General features: G+C 38.6%; 1 protein-coding gene across 1 annotated transcript; it reads right to left on the bottom strand.

Annotated features, from left to right (window-relative positions):
- Positions 1 to 481: 481 nt before the first annotated feature.
- Positions 482 to 24,292, bottom strand: LOC126812432 (ADAMTS-like protein 2). Its single transcript, XM_050538828.2, has 18 exons — positions 24,281 to 24,292; positions 18,194 to 18,297; positions 16,685 to 16,757; positions 15,497 to 15,599; positions 14,268 to 14,431; positions 13,519 to 13,639; positions 13,111 to 13,191; positions 10,856 to 11,022; positions 9,766 to 10,708; positions 8,993 to 9,079; positions 8,039 to 8,152; positions 7,635 to 7,764; positions 5,387 to 5,597; positions 4,601 to 4,753; positions 3,325 to 3,483; positions 2,842 to 3,021; positions 2,071 to 2,224; positions 482 to 987 (listed from the first exon to the last, which is right to left on the bottom strand). The coding sequence occupies exons 1-18, from the start codon at positions 24,290 to 24,292 to the stop codon at positions 848 to 850; spliced, it is 3,096 nt and encodes a 1,031-aa protein (XP_050394785.1). The 3' UTR covers positions 482 to 847.
- Positions 24,293 to 24,744: the final 452 nt, after the last annotated feature.

The following is a 24,744-nucleotide window of genomic DNA, read 5'->3' as shown; positions in this document are numbered from 1 at the left end:
TCATATTAAGCTATGTGAGCTCACTGAGCTGGATAGTGTTGGTTTATGAACCAAATTAACATTGTTAAAAATCCAATTAGTTAGGTCAAATTGCGTGATTTTTTTCCTGATAAAGTTTTGGATGCTTATTGGGTTGCTTTTGTTTCACCAAAGTTTCGTTACCTTCCAGGTGGAATACCCCCCCCCCCCTAAAAAAAACAACAAAAAACAACCTCAACTCGTATCCATTCATAACCATTAAGACGTCCTTGTATTTGTATCTCTGTCAACCGCGATCTTTCGACATTCAAAAGACATATATTTGGAATTGATATCCTAGTCCAATGTATTTGTCCAAATCCCCATATTTTTTTCTACATTTGTATATTTATTAGACGATTTATGTCGATTTTTTATATTAGTTATTATCGTTCGACGTGTTGTAACAAAGCTCGTAGTAGTGACAGAGTTGTGTCCCTTGAAACAAGCCATTCAGCGGAGGTTTACGGTCCCACCACGGAGAAGAGGAGAGAAATGGGGTTTAACGTCAACTCGATACAAACTAGGCCATTTCGGGATTAACACATAGTTCAATTTTATTTCAATAATTCAGTATGGCGTGTACTAAAGGGAACCGTTTTCTCCAGATAGCTGCGTATCCTCCAAATCTTCTACTGCCAATGCATCGTTTTTGAGCATACCAACGTGTACACAGGACCTCGGATTATTGTACCATCCGAACAACTAGACGTTAGATCTTTATTCAACAGTAAGGTGATGTGCAGGATAAGAAAAGGGTTTTATTGTAACAACAAAAAGAAAAGAATATGATAATGACAATTTTAATATTAATAAAAGAAGTGGTTATCTAGGGTGTTGACGTGGACCCAGAGAGACCATACATTCTACATGTGTGACAACAAGCTTCACGATAAAAGTCGTATGTGCAGACATTGGTTTTAAAAATAAGATTACAATTGGTGGTACCATCATCAATGCACTTGCCGCCTGAAAAGAACATAATAAGTAAAATGATAATTTTATTTTACTCAGACAAGATGCATTGTGAATAGGGTCAAGATCTTTTGCACCTCTTCTTACATCTATGTACTTACTTCCTACGGATTTGGGTTTAGGGGAAAATATGCTACAAAAGCGCAAAAGAGCAAAAGAGCAATACAATCTGCTATACAAGGTGGTGGCTAGGTGGTTAAGGCGCTGGCTCGCAAGCCTGGAGGTCGGGTGTTCAATCCCTGCATTGGCCGAGAAAGTTCATCCCGATTTTCCGACGTGGTTTCCTCTTGTCAGTGATGCAGGACAGAGGGCCTGACAAGGACAGCTGTCTAGTCATTCGGATGAGACGAAAAACCGAGGTCCCGTGTAAACATTGGGATGCACGTAAAAGATCCCTTGGCAGTTGGAATTCGATATAAGAGTAGGCGATAGTGCCGCTGCCCGGGCAAAATTTCCCTCATAGCACACTGTATGGCGTATGCCCGTCTTCATTAGCCCAGTATAGGAGCAGAACAGTAGGACGTTAAACCCCATTTCATTTCATTTTCATTTCATTTTGCTATACAAGGTTGCTTTGTTATACCTAACAAGTACGGAACTACTTTCTATTTTCGCAACCCTTAAAGATACATTGTGTAAGATTTAGATAAAGAGCTAGTCATTCTGGCTATAATAGTTCGAAAATAGATAATGTAAAATGAATAATTTGAAAATTTCATTCTAATTACTCTATTGCGAGCGAAGATATTAGCCTTTGAAGGTTTGACAAGACGTAAAAAAAGACCTGCAATAGGCAGATTTAGCTCTTGCAATAATATATGTTTAAGAGAATGTACTGACCAAGGTTGGAGGTTAAAGGCGAGAACACCTCTCTGATACACATTTACAAAACGCCAGAATTATGTAATCGCAACTCTTAAGAGCATTTATTAATTGGAGGTTAAAGGCGAGAGAACACCTGTCTAAGACATTACAAGCCATTATAGTCATATTACTAGTTCAAACCCTGGTACTGTTGGTTTAGCTCTGTACATAATGTCTAGAATGCTTATTTGTACTTATGCTTTAACAGCTTACCAGGATGAGAAATATTTGAAGGACAGGTTGGTAATGTACAAGGTTCCACGTTGTCAGGTTGGGTTTCTATAAAACAATCATGTGATATCTGGGTACCATGGTAACATCTTACTTCTCTCATCTTTATAGCACCAGTACCACATGGCTTAGAACACTGAAATTATAAATATAAATGAAATGGGGTTTAACGTCCTACTGTTCTGCTCAGAACTGGGCTAATGAAGACGGGCATACGTCATACAGTGTGCTATGAGGGGAATGTTGCCATGACAGCGGCACTACGGCCTACTCTTATATCGAATTCCAACTGCCAAGGGATCTTTTACGTGCACGCCAATGTGTAATCAGGATATATGTTTCAAATCAGCAAGTATGTTTAATTCTTAATATTAAGTGCAGGGGAACTGCACCACACAAAATTTACACAAAAACAAAGGGTGGGGGCGAGGGGGGGGGGATTATTGTCGCCCTTGTGATCCGGCGGCAACTGTGCGCAACTGAATCCAACTAGGGTTGTATTATAAGGGGAACATAAACGATCTTGCGACTGTGGCAAAGTTGCAGTGACATAAGCGGTTTTACAATCGCAGGAATGTTTAGACATCCGGTGTATGCGTAGTTTTTCTCAGATCTTCAATACGTCATTTAGAAGATACTTTGATAGCTCTTTTGGGGGACTTGCCGTCACACACCTCAACTCTCCAAACATTTCCAAAAGGCAGACAAGAAGTCACCCAAGTCTCTCTGACAGTCATGATATGGCATGCTTACCTCTCCCCATTCAGTCGTGTACCATTTAGGACCACATGGAGCAGCAGAACACCGTGTTGTAGTTATAGGTCGTGGATTATTCTGACAATAGTTGTCTGACTGTACATAGAATTCACCATCTTGTACACTACCACAGACCACATTTCTCTTCGAATAACCATCACCACAGGTAACGGAACACTAAAAAATAAACCAATTGAATCCGACGAAAACTGGGATTGCCAAAGATACCGTTTCATGTTCTACGAGTTCCGGTCATATCCTCTTCTGGATCAGTTATTGTTATATTCGGATCCTTGGATCCTGGGATGTTACACTAAACTTGTGGGTGAAAGTGAAAAACAACCATTCCCCAATCTCTATCTTTATTGCTCAAAAAGGCAACAGAAACTACAACATAAACTTATATCTACATTAGACCATAATGATCTCCAATATACCACCAAATGACATTATCGACACATAACAGGAAGTTCAACTTACCCTTCGCCATTCTTGTGGAACCCACGCATGCTCACAGATCCCACACGCATGAACTGTTAACGGTTTAGTGTTGAGATCACAATGGCCATCTTCTAATACCAGACCTCTTTTATCTCGACAGAAAACCTTTCTATGAGTTACACCACAAACACCGCTACACTGTATATACAAGTACAAATATTAATTGGTTATCAAAAACTATTGCTACCATAAATATTACAATAGCTAGGAGTTTCACGAGCACTTAGTTCACCAAAGTCATCGCCTATTGGACAATCTGTAGAGAATTTAATTAGTCACAATGGAACCGATAATATGGGTAAATCCGTTATTTTCGGTTGACTATTACTAAATGTAGATAGGCATCATCAAGGAGAGAGAGAGAGAGAGGGGAGGGTTTAACGTCCACTTGACACAAACTAGGTCATTTCGGGACTAACACATGGTTCAATTTTATTTCAATAATTCGCTTGCGAGTAGGGTTCTTTAGCAGTGGGAGGAAACCGGTGGACCTGGAGAAAACCCACGAGGATAGAAAGGCGACCCCACTCCTTGTTGCGTACAAACGGGGAATCGAAACCACGCCAGTTGACTCAATGACAGACCTCAGATACAGCACACACGTGCTAACCATTCTGCCATCCAACCCCTCTGCATCATCAATGCCAATACTAATCCCACCCAATAACGCTCTCAATCCACAAATTTGAATTTAAAGCGGAATAGCTCTGTATTTTCCGATTGAAAAGGGGGGGGGAATTTATCAAGCTTCAAACATAATATGTTATATTTAGATAAATGATTTGGATCAAGTCTGGGGGGTTGGATGGCTGAATGGTTAGCGTGCGCGCGCTGTATCATAAAGTCTGTCATTGAGTCGACTGGCTTGGTTTCGAATCCCCGGTTGTACGTGACAAGGAGTAGGGTCGCCTGTCCAACCTCGTGGGTTTTCTCCGGGTCCTCCGGTTTCCTCCCACTGCTAAAGACCCCTACGCGCAAGCGAATTATGTAAATAAAATTAAACCATATGTTAGTCCCGAAATGACCTAGTTTGTGTCCAGTGGACGTTAAACCCCATTTCTCTCTATCTCTCTCTCTCTCGGGATCAAGTCTCTTGCCAACTATATCTAACTGAACAACTTAACATCAACTTAACATCAAACATATCTATCTGCATATCCTGCCACGTGTACATGTTAGTTGATTAACCAAAGCACAAATCCGTTAATATTTATGTTGAATTTTTGAAAATCAAAATCAGTATTATTGCGCCTACCTCTGACCATGTAGCAGCATACCAATGATTTGAACAAGGCTTTTCCATACAGGCGCGTTTTTCAATTGGACGATTTCCACCACATGTCGCATCATTACCATCACTACATCTAACAGAACGTTCTTGCCAGCCATAACCACAATCAGCAGAGCACTGAATAACATATAATTTTGAATAAGTGTACGCTTATATAATCTCGGGTGTATTTTCATTAAAATGGGCCATCTGATTAAAACACAGATCCTATTTTGTTTCGTTTTTTATAGTTCTAAATTTCGTTTTACTTGTCTTTACTACACTAGCATCTGGAAGAGTTACATTACCGGCGTTTTGGTTGAATATAAATATAGATCTGTTTTTTAATCAGATTGTAAAATGGGCCATATGAAACACAATCTGATTAAAATACAGATTTATATTTCGTTTCGTTTTTTATACTTTCGGTGGCCTGTCTACACGACATGAAGATCTGACCAGTTCTACTGAAAGGTCGCGTCAGGGGCGTCAGACATTGATTAATCAATTAGCGTTGACGTTTCTAATGGTTCACCCACAGTTCCGCGCATGGCACGCCAAGCAATCGCCGTAAAAGACGGTTTCATTGGCAAATACCTCGCGCCATCCAGAAGGCCTGTTATATAATAACAACTCTTCCAGATCCTAGTGTAGTACAGACAAATAAAATGAAATTTTGAACTATAAAAAACGAAACGAAATAGAATCTATGTGTTTAATCAGATTGTATGAAACAGGAATACCGAACACAATTTTTATGAAATCTCTCACCTTTTCCCACTCCGACATTTCCCACAATGGACCACACTGCAACATCGCATTACATTTTCTAGTGAGACCTGGTTTTGTATCATTAGGACAAAGATAGTCGTGAACACTGCTGTCAAATCCAGGTGCCAGCAACTGCCAGCATTTTACTTGTCTTTCCTGAAGCCCTGCTCCACAAGTACGAGAACATTGGCCCCATTCACCGGCCACCCATCTGCAACAGAATACGGGATTAAGATCTCAAGTAGCTATCGACATATAAGATTGTCTTCATTCAGATATACTATTCAAAAAAAGTAGGGGATATTTGATTTTTAAGTGTTATTAAAGTCACCTAATGAAACTGACGAAGAAACAAATGACAAAATGAAATGAAGTTCACATTCATCGATTTATTCCAAATGATCGTTAGACTAAGTAAGGCACAGACTGACCATTATAAGGGTAAAATGATACCCGGGGTCAAACAGCAAAGTTACCACAGCATCACAACCAAGTCAGTAACGGGTAAATCCTCCTCTGTTTGCCAAACAAGCATTGATCCGACGTGGCATACTCCTAATGAGACGTCTAAGGTCATTTTGGTCCAGATTGTCCCATTCCTGTTGCAACGCAGCAGCAAGTTCTTGGACATTGGCAGGACGTTGTTGACGTTGACGTAACCTCTGTCCAAGCATGTCCAAGACATGCTCGATGGGGGAGAGGTCGGGACTCAGTGCTGGCCAAGGTAATGTGGTGATGTTCTGTTGTTGGAGGTAACCTGTAACGATCCTGGCCCTGTGACATCTTGCGTTGTCATCCTGGAAGATGAAACGGCGGCCATGACGTCGTGCGAACGGCACAACATGGACTGCCAAGATGTTGTCCCGGTAGTACTGGCCTGTAACACGCCCTGCAACAACATGTAAAGCCGTTCTTCCAGCAACAGTGATGCCTCCCCACACCATAACAGAACCACCCCCAAATCGATCATGTCTGATGACGTTAACGTCTTGGAAGCGCTCGTTTCGATGACGCCACACCCTCCTACGTCTGTCCAAAAAATCAAAAGTGAACCTTGACTCATCTGAAAAATCACATTGCTCCAGCGTCGATTATCCCAGTGTTGACGATCCCTACACCAACGACGTCTTGCCTGAATGTGATGATCTCTCAAACAAGGGATCACGCGAGGACGTCGGGCGCGAAGGTGACCCCTATGCAGTCGATTCCGAATCGTCTGGCCACTCACTCTCACACCAGTGTCTGTTTGAAGACGAGCGCTGATCTGATTTGCTGTGATGACACGATTTCTCAAGGCCAAGGTACGGATAAATCGATCCTGGGCTTGAGTTGTCGCCCTTGGTCGACCTGAGCGTGGTCTGTCCTGTACAGATTGTGTATCACGGTATCTGGACCATAGCCTGCTTATGACAGACTGAGAAACATTCATCGTCCGCGCCACAACCGCCTGTGTTGTGCCGATCTGTAGCATGCCAAGGGCACGTAACCTTTCATTTTGGGTAAGCCGACGCATATCAAAATTTGTTTTCTGGTCACTAAAACAATTAAACTGATGTTTCCACCCTGGAATTCAATGCCACAATGACTGTAACATTCAAAGTCAGAGTCGTGCAAATCTTGGGTTGGACCCCCATGATGATCCCAAGCATCACCTGCATTCCATGCGGTAGCTATTGGTGCGTTTGGGCGTCACATGTAACTGGAAATGTTTCTTCTGTTAGGTTCTATAGTGACTTTTTTCGTAGTCATTTGCATAGTTTAGTATTTTGCCCCCAAAATCAAATATCCCCTACTTTTTTTGAATAGTATATTTGACAGGTGAAATAAAAGAAATAAAAAAATATCGGAAGAAATACAGGTTAATCATCAATCTGATTAAAATACATATCTATATTTCGTTTCGTTTTTTATACTTTCGATGGCCAACACTACATGAAGATCTGATCAGTCGTAGCGATAGGTCGCGTCAGAGGTCATACGAGCGGCTTTTGACCCTATGACGTCAGACACTTGATAAACCAATCAGCATTGATGTTACTAGTGGATTACCCACAGTTCCGTGCAAAACACGCCTAAAGCTCGCCGTAACAGACCGTTTTATTGCCTATCCCTCACACAATTCAGAACACGTCAATGATAACAACTCTTCCAGATCCTAGTGTAGTAAAGATAAGTAAAACGAAAATTTTAACTATAAAAACGAAACGAAATAGGATTTGTGTTTTAATCAGATTGTTTAATCATCTACCTTGGTGGACAAGCATTTCTACTGCACACGTGGTGAGACAGTTCTGGTTTCTCATCCTTGTCACAGTAGGCGTCATCAACGGGTTGATTTGTGGATATTCTATAACAACTGAAGAAACTAACACTTATACCTGGAAGAAAGTCAAATCTCATAAATATATGAATGCCCTTCGGTTTAACCAATGCACCATCTAACATTACAATTTATTCAACATTAAACCTTGTTTAACACGATAAGAATATAATGAGATTTAATGATATTTTGAGAACATTCTTAATTCATTCAACCGACCAAGAAATCGTTGACTGTCCGTTGTACTCCCTATCTCTTGGTATTCTATCTAATCAGAATATTTGAAATATTACTTATAGATTTTAAAAACAGATTAACACAATTTTAATTACCTGGCTCACAGGTCGTGCTACAGGGTGTTATTTTATTTTCACGCCATTCAAACTTTATTTGTTCAATCTGATGACCCCGTTGGCGACGGAAGTTGTATTTCTGGTCAACATTCTCTGGTAAAAGCAAATAAAAATACAATATTTGTCAGTGTTTAAGAATATAAAAACACATGGGGATATATTATATATAATATCAAAAGTGCTTGCAATTCAAAAGTTGGTCATCATCACAACACTGTTTTAGGTACATATATAATATAATAAAATGGAGTTTTATGGCTCGTCAGCTCCAACCGGGCTATATTGCGCCAAACACACAATATATAAGTTTATGGAATATGAGAACAACATTTCGACAAGGATTCTCTAGTCTTTATCAAGCAATGGTAAATATGCCTGCTAACTTACTTTGTTATTGAATTGTTTCTATGACAATTAGCTAATGAATAATAAAAAATGCTATGGAATACAATTACTGTTGATTACTGAACCACAATTCGGCTAGAATCCTTTTGTCTTTATTAAGCAGTGAGCCACGGTGGCTAAGTGGGTAAGACAATGGTTCGCTAGCCTGGAAGTCGCGTGTTCGATTCCTGCATTGGCCGAGAAAGTTCATCGGGATTTTCCGACGCGGCTTCCCCTTGTCAGTGGTGCAGACTGGAGGGCATTAGCAGTTGGAATTCGATATAAGAGTAGGACACAGTGCCGCTGTCCGGGCAAAATTTCCCTCATCGCACACTGTATGGCGTATGCCCGTCTTCATTAGCCCAGAATAAGAGCACAGCAGTAGGACGTTAAACCTGACTCCATTTCATTTCATTTTCTTTATCAAGCAACGATACCGAGGAACTATAGTTAGTACCATTCAAGTTTTTGAGTTTTGATTACTGATCAGGGTTGATTGTGCTTGATTTTTATATCATTGCGGGTTATTAGATAGTTAGTCTTAGTTACCTGGTTCATTTTTTGTTGTGGCAACATTGATTGACAGTTCACCTTGTTGATCATCCTTTTTGACTTTCCTTTGTTGTTTCCTCTGTTCTAAAATTAAATAAATTACAAACTATTCTAATGCAACTTTTGTGGTGTATTTGCCCCATAACGTTGCTTTCAGATGCAGTAATAATAATAATATAATGAATTTATAAAGCGCCTGCATTCCAGTAAAAATTACTGCTCAGCGGCGCTATTACATTTTGTAAAAATGGTAGATGCAGAATAAATAAAAATGAATAGTACATATAATCACAGAAAATTTAAGAAATATGAAGTTATTAAAACGACAGCGCAAGATTTAGATGGCCGTTCTTGCTGTGGTATTTGTCAAAATAGATAATTGAACATATATTGAAAATTTCATTCAAATTACTTTATTCTGAGCGAAATTTTCACTGTTTGAAGTTTCGATAAGATGTGGCATAGTCTGGTTCTTCGAGACTCAACGTGGCTTCTCCATTTTTAAATTAAATCATTAAATGGCGATTGTATTTCAATCCGTTTAAATCTCCACCATCCGATGATCTAGAGAGTTGCTCTGGGATTATTATGTGAATAAATGTCTAAACAATAATTTATATAACATTTAAAGCCAAAATAAAAACCTGCAATAGACAGATTTAGCTCTTACATATTGCATCTTAAAGCTAACTTAACGATTCCAGTCGTTTTTAAATCAGCTAAAAGTAAGCTAATGGAACAACAGATTATTAGATATATGTGGACAGTACCTGATTTCAGTCTCCCTTGTTGACGACGTTTTATGTTTGGACGTTTGGTTATCAATTCTGGAGTATCAGTAACACCCACCGTGTCTGACGTGGGTGTCTCGGTGCTATCTGGAGTAGGCGGATGTGATGTTGATGAAAAAGGTGCTATTGTTGACGTCGTTATAGTTAGTAATTTGCGTTGCTTCCGTTTCTGCTTAGTACTAGTCTGTCTTTTCCTCGAGGCTGTATTCTTATTGGATGACTGTTTCTTCTTGTTATTTTGTTTTTTTCTTTGAGATTTATCTGCCTTGGTGAACTTCTTTGTTTTGTCAACGGAATATTCCTTCTTATTCGAAGGTCTACGACCTGAGGTGGCTTTGGTTTGTGCGTTCTGCTTTCCCACGCCCGTTGAAGTAACGCTTTTATTCCTGGCATCAGTACCTTCAGTACGAATAAAGCTTTCGGATTTCTTATTTTGTTTTCTTCTTTGAGATTTATCTGCCTTGGTGGACTTCTTTGTTTTGTCAACGGAATATTCCTTCTTATTCGAAGCTCTACGACCCGAGGTAGCTTTGGTTTGTGCGTTCTGCTTTCCCACGCCCGTTGGCGTAACGCTTTTATTCCTGGCATCAGTACCTTCAGCAAGCTGGTTGACTTCTGGTTGTCCGACTTTCCGAATAACAGAGGTAAAGCTTTCGGTTTTCGACACGGTCATAATCCTTTTTGGTCTTAACTTTTTTCTTATTACGCGAATAGGATTCGTAATAGGTGTTCGTTCAGGTGGTGGTCTTTTTGTGGACAGACCCAGTTTTCCTTCGATAACATTATTGTAAAGGAGAGTTTTCCATGGGTAAAAAGGCTCGGCTGATAGATTATGGTTTTCTGTTATGCCAGATGGCTCAACTGATGGAGTTGTATAGCTGTACCATATCGCAACTGCTGTCCTTTCCACTCGGGAAAATCCCTGAAAGGTAAAGAACAGTGGGTATAAAAACTACGGTAGCACATACTTATCCAAGGGACGCTGTGGGATACAATCCAATTCTGAAAAAAGGTCAAAATGGCGCAGGTTTAAATGGTGGTTCAGTGCATGCTTGAACTTTGGTCTTACCATGATTATTACAGTTTCATTGATTGGTCCATCTGCTTCGAGTATTTCTATCACATTCCCTGATTGGTTATTTTGGCGATATTTGAATATGGTTCCTGCTACTTCCCTTTGAATCACAGGTTCTTTGGTCCCCGATAGGAAGAAAATGCCATCTTTGTCCTTCATTGCTGAAAATATTAGTACATTTTAAAATCCACCTACTCCATAAAAAGCTTCGTTTTTGCGTTATGTCGCAAAAATTCGACAATTAAAAGGTATAAATTAAAGATACATTATGGGAGATTCGATAACGAGTTGGCAGTTCTCATTATAATAGTTAAAAACTAGATAAAGTAAAGTCAATTTGCTGAAAATTTCATTCAAATTGATTCACTATGAATCGGGAACAAAGCGATTAAATTTCCGCCTAGCCTTGATCATCATTACTATAGTCAGTACGATAAACAGTATAGTCTCGATTATCCATTTAATCGTTAAATCGCGAAGGAATGTTATACAGTAAATCCAATAAAGATCGCAGGCTAGCGATGCCATCTAGAGTTGATTATGGTCTGGATAAGTTAATTAATGTCTAATTAATAATTTAGATAACATTTCAGGCCTAAAGAAAGACCTACAATAGACAGATTTAGCTCTTGCATAATGTATGTTTAATTATAAAAACCGAAATGGTATTGGTTAGTAGATCGCCATTCTCAACAATCCTTGTATTGTATTTGGCGGTCCACAATCTGGTTAAAATACAGATCTATATTTCGTTACGTTTTTATACGCCCACATTGAAATGTGGACGTATATTGCCGTCGCCCCCGTCCGTCCGTCTGTCGGTCCGTCTGTCGGTCTGTCCACAATTTCTTGTGAACGCTCTAACGATAAAGTTTTAAAATTGATATATATTGTTAACATTAGTGAGATGAAGAAGCCTATTTAATTTCAATAATTTCCGTTTATTACGTCTAGAGTTATGGCCCTTGTTTCACTTTGTTGAACCTTGTGAACGCTCTAATGCCAAAAGTTAACATACGATCTTCGTGACATTTATATGCAATATTTAAGTTAGTGAAAGGAAGAAGCCTATTGAATTTCAACAATTTCTGTTTATTACGTCTAGAGTTATGGCCGTTGTTTCACTTTATTGAACCTTGTGAACGCTCTAACTCCAAAAGTTATCATCCGATCTTTCTGAAATTGACATGCAATATTTAAGTTAGTGAAACGAAGAAGCCTATTGAATTTCAGCAAGTTCCGTTTATTACGTCTAGAGTTATGGCCCTTGTTTCACTTTATTGAACCTTGTGAACGCTCTAACGCCAAAAGTCATCATCCTATCATTCTGAAATTTATATTCATTATTTAGATTACTGAAACGAAGAAGCCTATTGAATTTCGGCAATTTCCGTTTATTACATCTAGAGTTATGACTCTTGTTTCACTTTATTGATCCTTGTGAACGCTCTCACGTCAAAAGTTATCATCCGATCTTTCTGAAATTTATATTGAATTTCAGCAATTTCCGTTTATTACGTCTAGAGTTAAGGCCCTTGTTTCACGTTATTGAACCTTGTGAACGCTCCAACGCCAAAAGTTATCATTCGATCCTTGTGAAATTTATATGCATTATTTAGATTAGTGAAACAGAGAAGCCTATTGAATTTCAGGAATTTACAATAATTACTTCTAGAGTTATTGCCCTTGTTTCACTTTGTTAAACCTTTTTAATGCTCGATTGATGATAGTTATCATCCGATATGTATGAAATTTATATGCATTATTTAAATTTGTGAAACAGGTGTATTGAATTTCAGCAATTTACGTCAATAATTTCTAGAGTTATGACAATTGTGAACGTTTGAATGACAAAAGTCATCATGTGATCTGTATGAAATTTATATGCATTATTTAAATTAGTAAAACGAAAAAGCCTGTCAAATTTCAACAATTTCTGTAGATTACTTCCAGAGTTGAGACCCTTGTTTTAGTTTGTGGAACCTTGTAAACCCTCAAACGATTGTTTTGTAAAGGCCCCCAATTACCTACAAAGGAATAAATATGCGACAACCCTTGACGACCGCTCGGACGATTTAGCTGCTGTGGGCGTATGTTTTGTTGCCTGGCAACCTATCTTTATACTTTTGGTGTTTTCCACTGCATGAAGACAAGTAAAACAAAATTTTGGACTATAAATATACGAAACGAAATACGACCAGATTGTGGACTCATACTCGGTCATCATTACCAATAAATAAATATATTACCAAGGATTACTTTACTTCTGGGCTTTTCTGTTACCATAATATTACGACTTCCTTTCGGTAGACCCAGCAGTTCTGTATATCCTAAAATTAAATACAATTACGTAAGAACGGCGCCTCAAACAATACGATATTATAAAACCGGAAGTGCCCTACTGGACAATGAACTGGGCCTCAATAGCTACTCATCTTCTTGTTGCTGTTGTTCTTCTTTGGAGCGATGCTCCAACAATTCAATTCAAGTACGATCGACAAGAGTCTTGACATGCTAGTTCTTTGAATAACTGCGCATCAATGAACCGATTATGGATCTGGCGACACAATTCCAAGATGGCGCCGATGACGTCATGCTCGGTTCCTGGTCCATAGTACGCTCGTACTTGTTTTTGGTAAAAAAGCCCATTAACCAACCTTTATTAACTCGGCGTCTGATTCTACCAGAAACGTCATCACAACCTGTATCGTTTCCACCACACACATTACATTTATCCACTGATTTTGTTGATCCAAGTTTTTTATCACACCCAACACTCTAGAAGAATATAAGAAGGTATCAATATTTATCACACCCAACCCTCTGGAAGAAAATACGGTATAAAATATTTATCACACTCACACCCAACACTCTGAAAGAATATAAGGTATTCATATTTATCACAAGCAACATTCTGGAAGAATATAAGGTATTAATATTTATCATACCAACACAACACTCTGGAAGAATATAATGTATTAATATTTATCACACCCAACATTCTGGAAGAATATAAGGTACTAATATTTATCACACCCAACACTCTAGAAGAATATAAGAAGGTATTAATATTTATCACACCCAACACAAAGCTGGAAGAATATAAGGTATTAATAATCCCACTGTCTGTCTACAAGCTAGTAAAGTATCATCTCTCACGAGCGAATTATCATTAATATTTTCTGGAAATACTTCTCTTGGGCTTCTATCAGTCGAAGTTTTCCACGCTGTGTTATTTATCCTAAATCCCTGTCCCCGCTGTCGACATCCGCTTTAGTGCGTAGGGATATATAATTAGTTTAATTCTAGGTGACCGCTTAACTTATACTTCAAAGTAGTTCCATGCATGCGGATTCGTGTGAACAGTGGTGCTTAATTTTATTTAAACTAAACAAACTTAACGTACCACACACTTTCCCGCAATACATACGCCTGAATCATCTCCGCCACAACTAGTTCCATCTACAACATGACTTGAGAATTTAACCACGGCAGTACCAAATGAATTAAGTGGTGTACACAACAGAGAACACGGCACAATATTATTAAAAGTTTCTGTTTGGTTTAATCCTGAAAAAAATAAATTTTTTATACATTCAGATTAGCTCATATTGAAAATCACTGACAGCAGTGTCATGTACTTTTGGTTTGAATTTCGTGTCTTCAGATTTGAAAGACAAACAGCTCGTATGTTTTTGTGTTTATTATAGCGCATCTACATGTTAGGTGGCTAAGTGGGTAAGACAGCTATCTAGTCGTTCGGATGGGACGAAAAACCGCTGTCCTTTGTCAGGCCCTCTGTCACGATAAACTTTCTCGGCCAATGCAGGGATCGAACATGGGACCGCATGCTTAGCGAGCCAACGTCTTTCTTGGCCAACGCAGGGATCGAATGCGGGACCGTCAGGTTAGCGAGCCATCGTCTTTCAGTGAGCCATCGTGGCCCCCGCGTAGCTAAGAAGCGCTTGGTCTTGCTGATCGAATGGCTAGAGGTTGTGCGAACAGTGAGAGACTTAGATAAATCAGTTTGAAATGACATAACATAATACGACATGACATAATATGCAGTGCCGGACTGGGCCCACCTGTCCACTTGTCCGTGACAGGTGGGCCTAAGCTCATTTAAAAAAAAGTGGGCCTAAGCCTATAAAGAAAAAAGAAAAAAAGAAAAAAAGAAGAGAGAAAGAAAGGAGAGGGTGAGGAAAGAAAAGAAAGAAAGGAGAGGACAGGAGACAGGATAAAGAAAAGATAGGAAAAAAAATGACAAACAACACAAAAAAAGGAGTGTACTAGAATTCTCAAATCCATCTAATGATAGTGCTCTTAGGTCATTCTGTTATCTAATTGTATCAGGAAATCAAACATTTGCCTTCTACTGCTTTGGTCTGAAATGCTTGGAAAATGGGTTTGCGGTTGTCAATTTTTAAAATTTTCCTGGGGGAGAGCCCTAAAGACCCCCTCGAACCGTGCTCTTGACACGCCTTCGGCGGATACTTGTGTGGGCCTTGGTCAATGACCTGACAGGTGGGCCTTCGACCCACCAGTCCGGCACTGATAATATGACAAGAATGAAAAGACAACTTTTATAAATTAGTGTATTCCCCATGGATTTTATAAGAATTTTACAAGTTTTACCTGGGTCGTACCATGTCCAATTGTACACCTTTCCTTGATATTTTTGACCATTAAAAAATGAGCATTGTAGATTTCTAAAATGACGAGATCCACTAGGACAAGGCTGTATAAATATTTAAAATAAAAAATATTAAGGGGTGATATAAAAGATTCGGTTGTGCATAAAACTTTTAATTTGTTTGGAATAATGTTTTGTTTCTTAAACATACATTATGCAAGAGCTAAATCTGTCTATTGCAAGTCTTTATTTAGGCCTGAAATGTTATCTAAATTATTAATTAGACATTAATTAACCTATCCAGACCATAATCAACTCTAGATGGCATGGCTAGCCTGCGATCTTTAGTGGATTGTGAGCCGATTTACTGCATAACTTTCCTTCACGATTTAACGATTAAATGGATAATCGAGACTATGCTGTTTATCGTACTGACTTTAGTAATGATGATAAAGGCTAGCCGGAAATTTCAAGCGCTTAGTTCTCGGTTCATAGTGGATCAATTTGAATGAAATTTTCAGCAAATTGCATTTACGTTATCTAGTTTTTAATTATTATAGTGAGAACTGCCAACTCGTTATCTAATCCCCCGTAATGTATCTTTAAGTTTCCTAATGAATTGTTATTTTTTGTATTTTACTATAAACATATTTATCGAAAGAATATCTTCGATTACATTGTTGTCTACTTTCAGGCCGGATGTGATGTAGATCAGACGTGATGGTGTGGAAATCAGGCCGGATGGGTTGGAGATCAGGCCCGTTGGAAGGCGGTCATGCCAGCTGGCGATGATCTACCGGTTGTAGGGGAAATCAGACCCGGTGAGGGAGGGGTGGGGGTATGGGGGTTCATTTCCATACGGAAATTCACCTATCGCCCATTCTAGGTACTGTTCAACTTGACGTCTGCCGATGTTTCTCCTTGACAGTGGTGCATGAATGAGGGCGAGGCAAGGAACGGCGTTTAATTGTTCGGATTGGGCGTAAAACTGAGATGCACCTAAAGGAACCCTTGGCAGATGGAATTCGATATAAGAGTAGGTCGTAACACCGCTGTCAAGGCAAGGTGTCCCTCATGGCACACCGTATGGCGTATGGCCGTTAAACGTCATTTCATTTGTAGGAAATTCCGACCTCCCCATCCGACCTAAAAATAGATTATCTAATATTAATAGGGAGCGTTCATTTTACCTGTGCATTACAAAGGCTGTACTCTCTCGAGTCACCATGGCAATGAGTAGTTGATACTTGTATGGCGGTTTTACTGAAAAATCGAAACTAATACACTTGACACAATACTATAGAATGGAAAACAATTATTGTTTATTACTGAGCGATGTCTCGACTTCGATTCGAAGTTCTGTGTATTTCGAGTCTATTGACTACATTTACGGCGTGGTTCCCCGTTGTCAGTGATGCAGGGCGGAGGGTCTGACAAGGACAGCTGTCTAGTCGTTCGGGTGGGACGAAAAACCGAGGTCTCGTGTACTCATTGACGTGCACGGTGCACGTAAAAGATCCCTTGACAGTCGGAATTCTATATAAGAGTAGGCCGTAGTGCCGCTGTCTGGGCAAAATGTTCCTCATAGCACACTGTATGGCGTATGCCCGTCTTCATTAGCCCAGTGGGAGCAGAACAGTAGGACGTTAAACCCCATTTCATTGTATTTTATTTCTATTGACCGGACAAGATAATAAAGGTGGATAAGAAACAACCAAACATTCTATTTTGCTAGTTCAGAAAGTTTGCACCATGATTCAATAAAAATGTGAAGTATCCTAAAATATATAGGTCACCCAATTTTGAATATGCAAAGTTTGAAAGATTTTTATATTCCCTTGATAGATGATGTCCTTGGAATGTTCCACCTAGTAGATTTAGCTTTTCAGCGCCATTTGTAATAAGGGACTTAAAGAACGAGGCTAGACATATTCCACAAGTCATGTCGAACGGTGACAACATATTCTTATCTTAGGGGCATGCGCAATAAATGCTACCGGTATAGACTGGAATAACCAGACTGTAGATCTTGACATCCCACTGAGTCTTCTGGCGTATTTCGCTGAACAGAACTGATTTGAAACTAGAGTAAAAACGGAAACGACTGAATGTAAATCAGAGTTTATATACATTCATATTACATTATTAAATGCGTTGCGACCCATTTCTATAAATTTCTAGGTCCCAAATATTAGCGAATTAGCTCCTTTAAGTTGCAAAATACATGCACATCAAGTCACGTATATTTTGCTTCAGCCAAGCAAGAGCGTGAGAACTGTTCCCGGATTTATGTGTTACATGACCGCTAAACTCCGTGATGCGATTCTTACAATTAAAAACACATTAAACGTAGCATTCTTTACACCCAAATCCTAAATTTGACACAGAACAATTAATCGCTTGACTTGTTTTGTCTCATTTAATTAAATCTGCGTTGTAATCGGCTGACTAGTGACACAAAGTTTGTGGTTTTTGTGATTGTTTTGGTGTGTTACACAAAGTCAAGGTAAATTGGTCGAGACAGAAAGACATTGGAATTCGGAGAGAACTTTCCAATTTTATAGAAACACAGCGTAACCATTTATTTTTATTTTTAATATATATATATAATTTATTTGTTTTATTTTATGCTTGTGTGAATATGATTCGTTTTGAATTATTTAAGATAAACGCCTCACTGTTCAGAAGAAGATACATACCCAGATTTATAACAGTTTCTTAATCTCGATTTAATACCGAGGCCACAGGAACGTGAACATGGTGTAAATTCACTCCACGCGCTCCATCGATATTCTGCTCGAGCCTAGAACAAAAATAAAATAGTTTATTACCTCTTTCAATTTTCTATCATACCTGTCTATTGAAAACTAGTTATTTTAATAACTTGAATCGTTAACGTCCACAAACAAGGACGATGTCGTTAATTTATAATAGAAAAAGTGAAGGCCCCAGAACTGACCCGTGTAGAACGCCCGCATTAGAAAAGCTGCTTCCTTCTACACTGTACATTATATATTCAAAAATGTCTCTTTTCTCAGCATTTTCATCTTAATTTCACATAACGAAGGGTATAAAAAATGACTGTTCAATGTTAAAATTTCGATCGATATTTCAAGTACTACAAAACTTTATAAAGACCATGAAGCTTAACACGGGGTCATGGGGTCATGGGGTCAGGACGTAGGCTGTTCAAGATAAATAGTACAGTGCATGTACATGTACATGAGAGCAAACAACATAACTATGTTAACGTATTAGCGATCACTGACAAGTATAAAAAAACAGATTAACACGTGTTTGTTTTTATTTGAAGATTTTGTGGGTATTACAAATGACGCCACCCACCGGAGATTCGTGGATCGTCGTTTACTCTCGTATCTGGTGGGATATCAACGATTATAACAATGAGTTTCGTAAAAGCAAGATGTCATTTAGTTTGATGGGAAAATCGCTAATTTCTTTTATCCACATATTGGACTTTTCGTATGTCACATCACAAAAACATTTGGGAAAAGTAACATGGTTTCTTTTCGTCCTGGGCGTTTTAATTTAACACTGTCAGTGAAGCTCTTGATTGACTTGAATTGGTACTAAATTCATCGCGTTTCTGGCGAACCGACGAATCTAATATATTAAAGTATTAAGAATTATGTGTTTGAAATTTTGTGAGTCTCGAAATGGACCTAGTTTGTGTCGAGTGGACGTTAAACTCTCTCTCTCTCTCTCTCCCTCTCTCTCTCAAATTTTGATTTTGAAATTTGTTTACTTATTTAACTCAGAGTCATCTCGTTCAAAGTCCAATATCACTAAATTTATCAACATTAATCTAGGTCAATATAAAATTGGAAACCACCTTCAAATGAATTAGATGAAACGTCACTGCACCTTTAAGTTTTTAATCGTAAAGTAGAGTTAACCGGTATAATATTAGTCTATCTATTACGTTATGTAACTTACCCACGCTTGGCTTATATAACGTATATCATATTAGTATTCGCGTTGAACAAATATGTAAAAAATGTAAAAAAAAAGAAAAAAAAAAAGAAGTAATATTTGTTATATAAATGAAATGAAATAATATGGGGTTTAACGTCCTACTGTTCTGCTCCGAACTGGGTTAATGAAGACGGGCATACGCCATACAATGTGCTTTGAGGGGAATTTTGCCCGGACAGCGGCACTATGGCCTACTCTTATATTGAATTCCAACTGTCAAGGGATCTTTTACGTGCATGTCAATGTGTACACGGGACCTCAGTTTTTTGTCCCACCCGAACGACTAGACAGCTGTCTTTGTCAGGCCCTCCTTCTTGCATCACTGACATAAGAGAACCACGCCTTAGATACAAAATAGATATGGTGATCTGTGTTCTTCTGTAGAATCGTCTTCCATAGTTTTCTTAAGAAAAACCTACATTTTTTGTTTAATATCATTATAACTAAACAAACGGTTGCTTTCATTAGTTAAGTAACAAAAGTATCAATGGTGACGTTTCAAAGTGTTTACATCTAGCTTAAATTATTGGGACCCCCCCCCCCCCCCCCAAAAAAAAAAAAAAACCCGGAAAGTGTTTCTTTTTCCCTCAAAAATTTATATTTCTAACATTTTATTGAATTTTTCGAGAAAATTCTTTAAGGTCATAGATCGTGCTTTCTAATTACATCCGGTTTCCTTCAAAGAATTTGTATCTGGTACACAAATAAAAAAAAATATGAAATAATTTGATTTTTGTAGAGAAATCCTACTGAAGACTATTACCTTCTCTTGGTATTTAGTTCATGTATTGATGATTAATATCGGTATTTGTACTTCAGTAACCTGTATATCGAATACATTACTTTTAATAAAAAAAAAAACACGTACGTGTTTCTCAATGCTTATCAGCTGAAGCCCCATTTGTAAAATTGATATGCCATAATTTTATTTATGGAAGATGAAATGAAATGAAATGGGGTTTAACGTCCTACTGTTCTGCTCCTATGCTACAGTGTGCTATGAGGGAAATTTTGACCGGGAAGCGGCACTATCGCCTACTCTTATATCGAATTCCAACTGCCTAGGCATCTTTTACGTGCATTCTAATGTATACACAGGACCTCGGTTTTTCGTCTCATCCAAAGGACTAGACAGCTGTTCTTGTCAGACTCACCGTCCTGCATCACTGACAAGGGGGAACCACGCCGGAAAATCTCGATGAACTTTCTCGGCCAATGCAGGGATCGAACACCCGACCTCCAGGTTAGCGAGCCAGCGTCTTACCCACTTAGCCACGTGTTATGGAAGATGAATAGATTGAAACGATATGCGTTTGAACGCCCCAATCTTCTGCTCCATCCGGTTTAATGAAGACGTGGCGTGTTTCATGTTGCGTAAATTTTACCCAAACAGTGATGCTACGCCTTACTCTTATTTCGAATTGAAACTCTCGGGGTTCTTTTACGTACACGCCGATGTGTACACAGATCCTCGGTTTTTTGGCCCACTCAAACGACTAGATGCTGGTCCTTGTCCGGCACTCCGTTCTGCCCCCCCCCCCAAAAAAAAGGCCCCTCTGTTAACTTTACTCCAATAAAGCAAGATTTTCGTTTGTGGGGTACATACTTTTACATATTCCTGAAGCAATGGCCCGCGAAATCCCTCTCTGGCCATTGCTGGATTGACTTCTGATACTTGAGCTTTTGAGGGAGTGTGTCTATTCTTCCCGTTCAATCAAATCTATCCCAAGCACAGCAACATGACAGCCCTTCGTTTAATCTGGGATCTTCCCTAAAACTTTGGACAGTGATTTTAGGTATTAAAAACGGTGAAAATTGTTCGTCTCCAAACAATATTGTTTACATTGTTTTCGATTTGATAGCCTCGTTTGTCACGCAGTTGGTTTTTCTGCAATATTCTGCTTTGCACTGGTTAAATGGGCATAATAAAATCACGTGAGTCATGACGTAACGTTATGTAAGTAAACATATTTGGTCCAATTTGGAACTCTGTTTAAAGCGTAATGATATTATTACGCAGTTAGCTATTGATTGTTAATCGGACTATTGACCAATATTAATTTGGAACAGAAATTTGCTTCTTTTACAGCAGTGTTAAGTGGGATTAGGTATAATAAAACGGAACACCGCGAGGAGTATGATACTTTCGTGGCTCAATGATCTTCATACAATTCAGGGTCTATATAGATCCCTTTGCCTGTCCCCCTTCAAACCAAACAAATATAAACAAACTTCGTTTGTATTAAACTTAAAACCCTTTTATTTCAACATTATGAGGACTATTATTTCGTGTTTCCGGTGTTTGGAGCGTGACCCTATGTGGGAGAGAGAGAGAGAGTTCAACGTCCACGCGACACAAACCAGGTCATTTCGGGACTAACACACGGTTCAATTTTATTTCAATAATTCGCTTGCGCGTAGGGGTCTTTTGCAGTAGGAGGAAACCGGAGGACCCGGAGAAAACCCACGAGGTACCCAGAAACAGTGAAAAGACCAAATGCAAACTTTTTTTAAATAAAGATATATGAAGGAATTGCAAAAATCATAAAAATATATATCGAATTTTGAAGCCTTTCTTTATCTACACAAATCATAATAGAACGTGGATATGAGTACTTCAAATTTAATCGAAAAGACTCACTCTTTTGAGTAATTTTGTAGAATTATCAGATCTGTAACTTCCGAGATTGCTGCAGTGGATGTTATCCGAGTACTACAAATTTTATCGAAAAGACTTACTTTTTTGAGTGATTTTGTAGAATTATCAGATCTGTAAGTTCCGGAGATTGCTGCAGTGGATGTTATCCGAATGCCCGTAGAGATGATAATTAAGGGCCAGCAGATGAACACAAAGAGGTGAAGTTGTAAGAGGGCCATAACTACATCTTTAAACTATAGCGACTAAATATACTACACTCTTGCCGCGTCTCTAGTAAACTCATCCACCTATTATAGTAACAAGATCTATCTACTTTCACACCTGATAGGCCAACATCTTCATTTCAGTCTTGACACCTGGGCAAAAGTACGGTAGGCCTGTCCGAACAAAATTAATATTTCAAGATTGAGTTTCACGTTTTATGGTTTTTGTTTTCGTATGGGGATTATTTTTATGTGTTTTTATTTTAGGAATAGAGAGAGAAATGGGGTTTATCGTCCTCTCGACACTAACTACGTCATTTCGGGACTTTATTTCAATAATTTACTTGTGCGTAACGGTCTTTAGAAATGGGCCGACCCGAAGAGCACTCACGGGGATGGGCGTTCGACCCTACAAGCTTTGGATCGAAACCACGCTTCTGGACTCAATGACAGACCTTATGATCTACAGCGTGCTAGTGTTAGACAACTCGACCACGGAAACCATCTTTTTTTTTTAGGAATCCTGGAGGTAAAATTTGAAGTATGAATGTCAATAATAGACCATTAACTTCTCGAATTCTATTAAGACTTGTTGAATAGTGATTAACAATCTACAGGAATAGTGGTTAATGATGTATTTAGATTCGATAGATAGTTATTAACAATCTATTAGATTAATGATTAACAATTTATTTAGACTCGTTGAATAGTGATTAACAATCTAATTAGACCCGTGGAACAATTTATTTTGACTCAACGAATAGTGATTAACAAGCTATTTTGACCCGTTGAATAGTAATTAACACTTTATTTGGACTCGCAGAATAGTCATTAACACTTTATTTGGACTCGCCGAATAGTGATTAACAATTTATTTGGACCCACCAAAGAGAGATTAACCCTCTATTTAGCCTCACTGTTTAGTGGGCTCGTTCAATGCTGATTTATTAGAAGTCGTTGCATGATTGTTCACAGATTCTGCAAGGACTGCATAGAGGGCAGTATAGCTTTAGATGCCTTAAATAGTCATGAGATAGCCTGTCCAGAATACTGTTTATCGATATTGTTTTGGAAAATTGGATCGGGATTAACACTACATGTTCAGACTCGAATATTTGTTAAGAATATCAGATTTTTTACTTACCTTTATCTGTTCCCGTTGTTTGTGCCATAGCTGTTTACAATGGCTGTTCTACACGTCGAATCGTTGTTAACAATGTCGGTTTTAGAACTTTAGAACACTTAGCTATCGGATTTATGACTAGTTGTAAACACTGTCTCGGGATATTTGCTATTTGTAATTTATATATCAACACGTGTCAAGAGTTTTAATATCTTAGACCCCCCCCCTCCCACCCCACACCCTTCCCCACATAATTTTGAGTTACGAAGTGTTTTCACTTCAAGCAAATAACCCAGAAATATCACAAGCAGCACACAATCGTAACCAACACTGTGTTGTAATTTCCATAGTCAGTGATTCTCAACCAGTGTGCCGCAATATCTTCCTAACTGTGCTACTAAATTTTGAATGGCCCACTAAGAAAATTTCTCACTAAAGAAGCCAGCTATTTGACTGATGAAATTCGAAACACCGCAATAAAAAAAGTTCATAGCTATGTTTTTCTTTATATTGTTTGAGTCTACGGTTGTATGCCGTCTGTGGCTTGCCATGTTTTTATTTTGCAAAATTCTAATATTTTTCATATATAATTGGCCAGGTGTGCCGCTATTTTTTCATGGGTTCCAAGGTGTGCCGTTGACAAAAAAATATTGTTTAGTTTATCTAGTTGAGATTTTCCAAGATCATACATATATACAAACATTTGTGTAACTAGGTACAAATATAACACCCATGGCGCACCATACTTTATAACGTTTCTCACCTTGTCACTAATAAATGACGGTTCCTTTGATGTTTAAATTACAGGTGAATCCATGTAGATAAAATATATAATCTATAGAAATTTTATCGTTTGTTATCTCTAACTTATAGTAACCTGGTTAAATGGATATATATATCTTTCACTGGGAGGTGTGTGTGTGTGTGGGGGGGGGGGGGGGCTCTAACTCTAAAGATTGTTTTGGATATGTAGGTGTCTACGGTTGAAATGAAGGAATTCAACAAACTTTACCGCGTTTTCATGGATACATTTGGTGAGGCGGTTGAACATTCGATGAGCCTTAGTAGTATCACCGAGAGTAGCGAAGTGGGTCGGAGGACCTGAGAAGGACAGCTGTCTAGTCGTTCGGGTGAGACAAAATACCGGCCCCGTGTACACATTGGCGTGGGCGTAAAAGATTATTGACAGTTGGAATTCGATATAAGAGTAGGCCATAGTGCCACTGTCTGGGCAAAATTTCCCTCAAAGCACATTGTATCGCGAATACC

The sequence above is a fragment of the Patella vulgata genome, chromosome 1 (assembly GCF_932274485.2).
Source record: "Patella vulgata chromosome 1, xgPatVulg1.2, whole genome shotgun sequence".
NCBI lineage: Eukaryota > Metazoa > Mollusca > Gastropoda > Patellidae > Patella > Patella vulgata.
Note: the sequence above shows the minus strand (reverse complement) of the source record. Positions and strands in the feature narration are given on the sequence as shown.

What these genes read in the sequence shown, in the direction of transcription:
- LOC126812432 (XM_050538828.2), bottom strand. An exon ending in ACAGCCTTTGTAATGCACAG is followed by an intron (nt 15,600 to 16,684) that starts GTAAAATGAACG and finishes ATATTTATACAG; the next exon opens with CCTTGTCCTAGTGGATCTCG. An exon ending in AAATGTCGGAGTGGGAAAAG is followed by an intron (nt 4,754 to 5,386) that starts GTGAGAGATTTC and finishes TATGTTATTCAG; the next exon opens with TGCTCTGCTGATTGTGGTTA.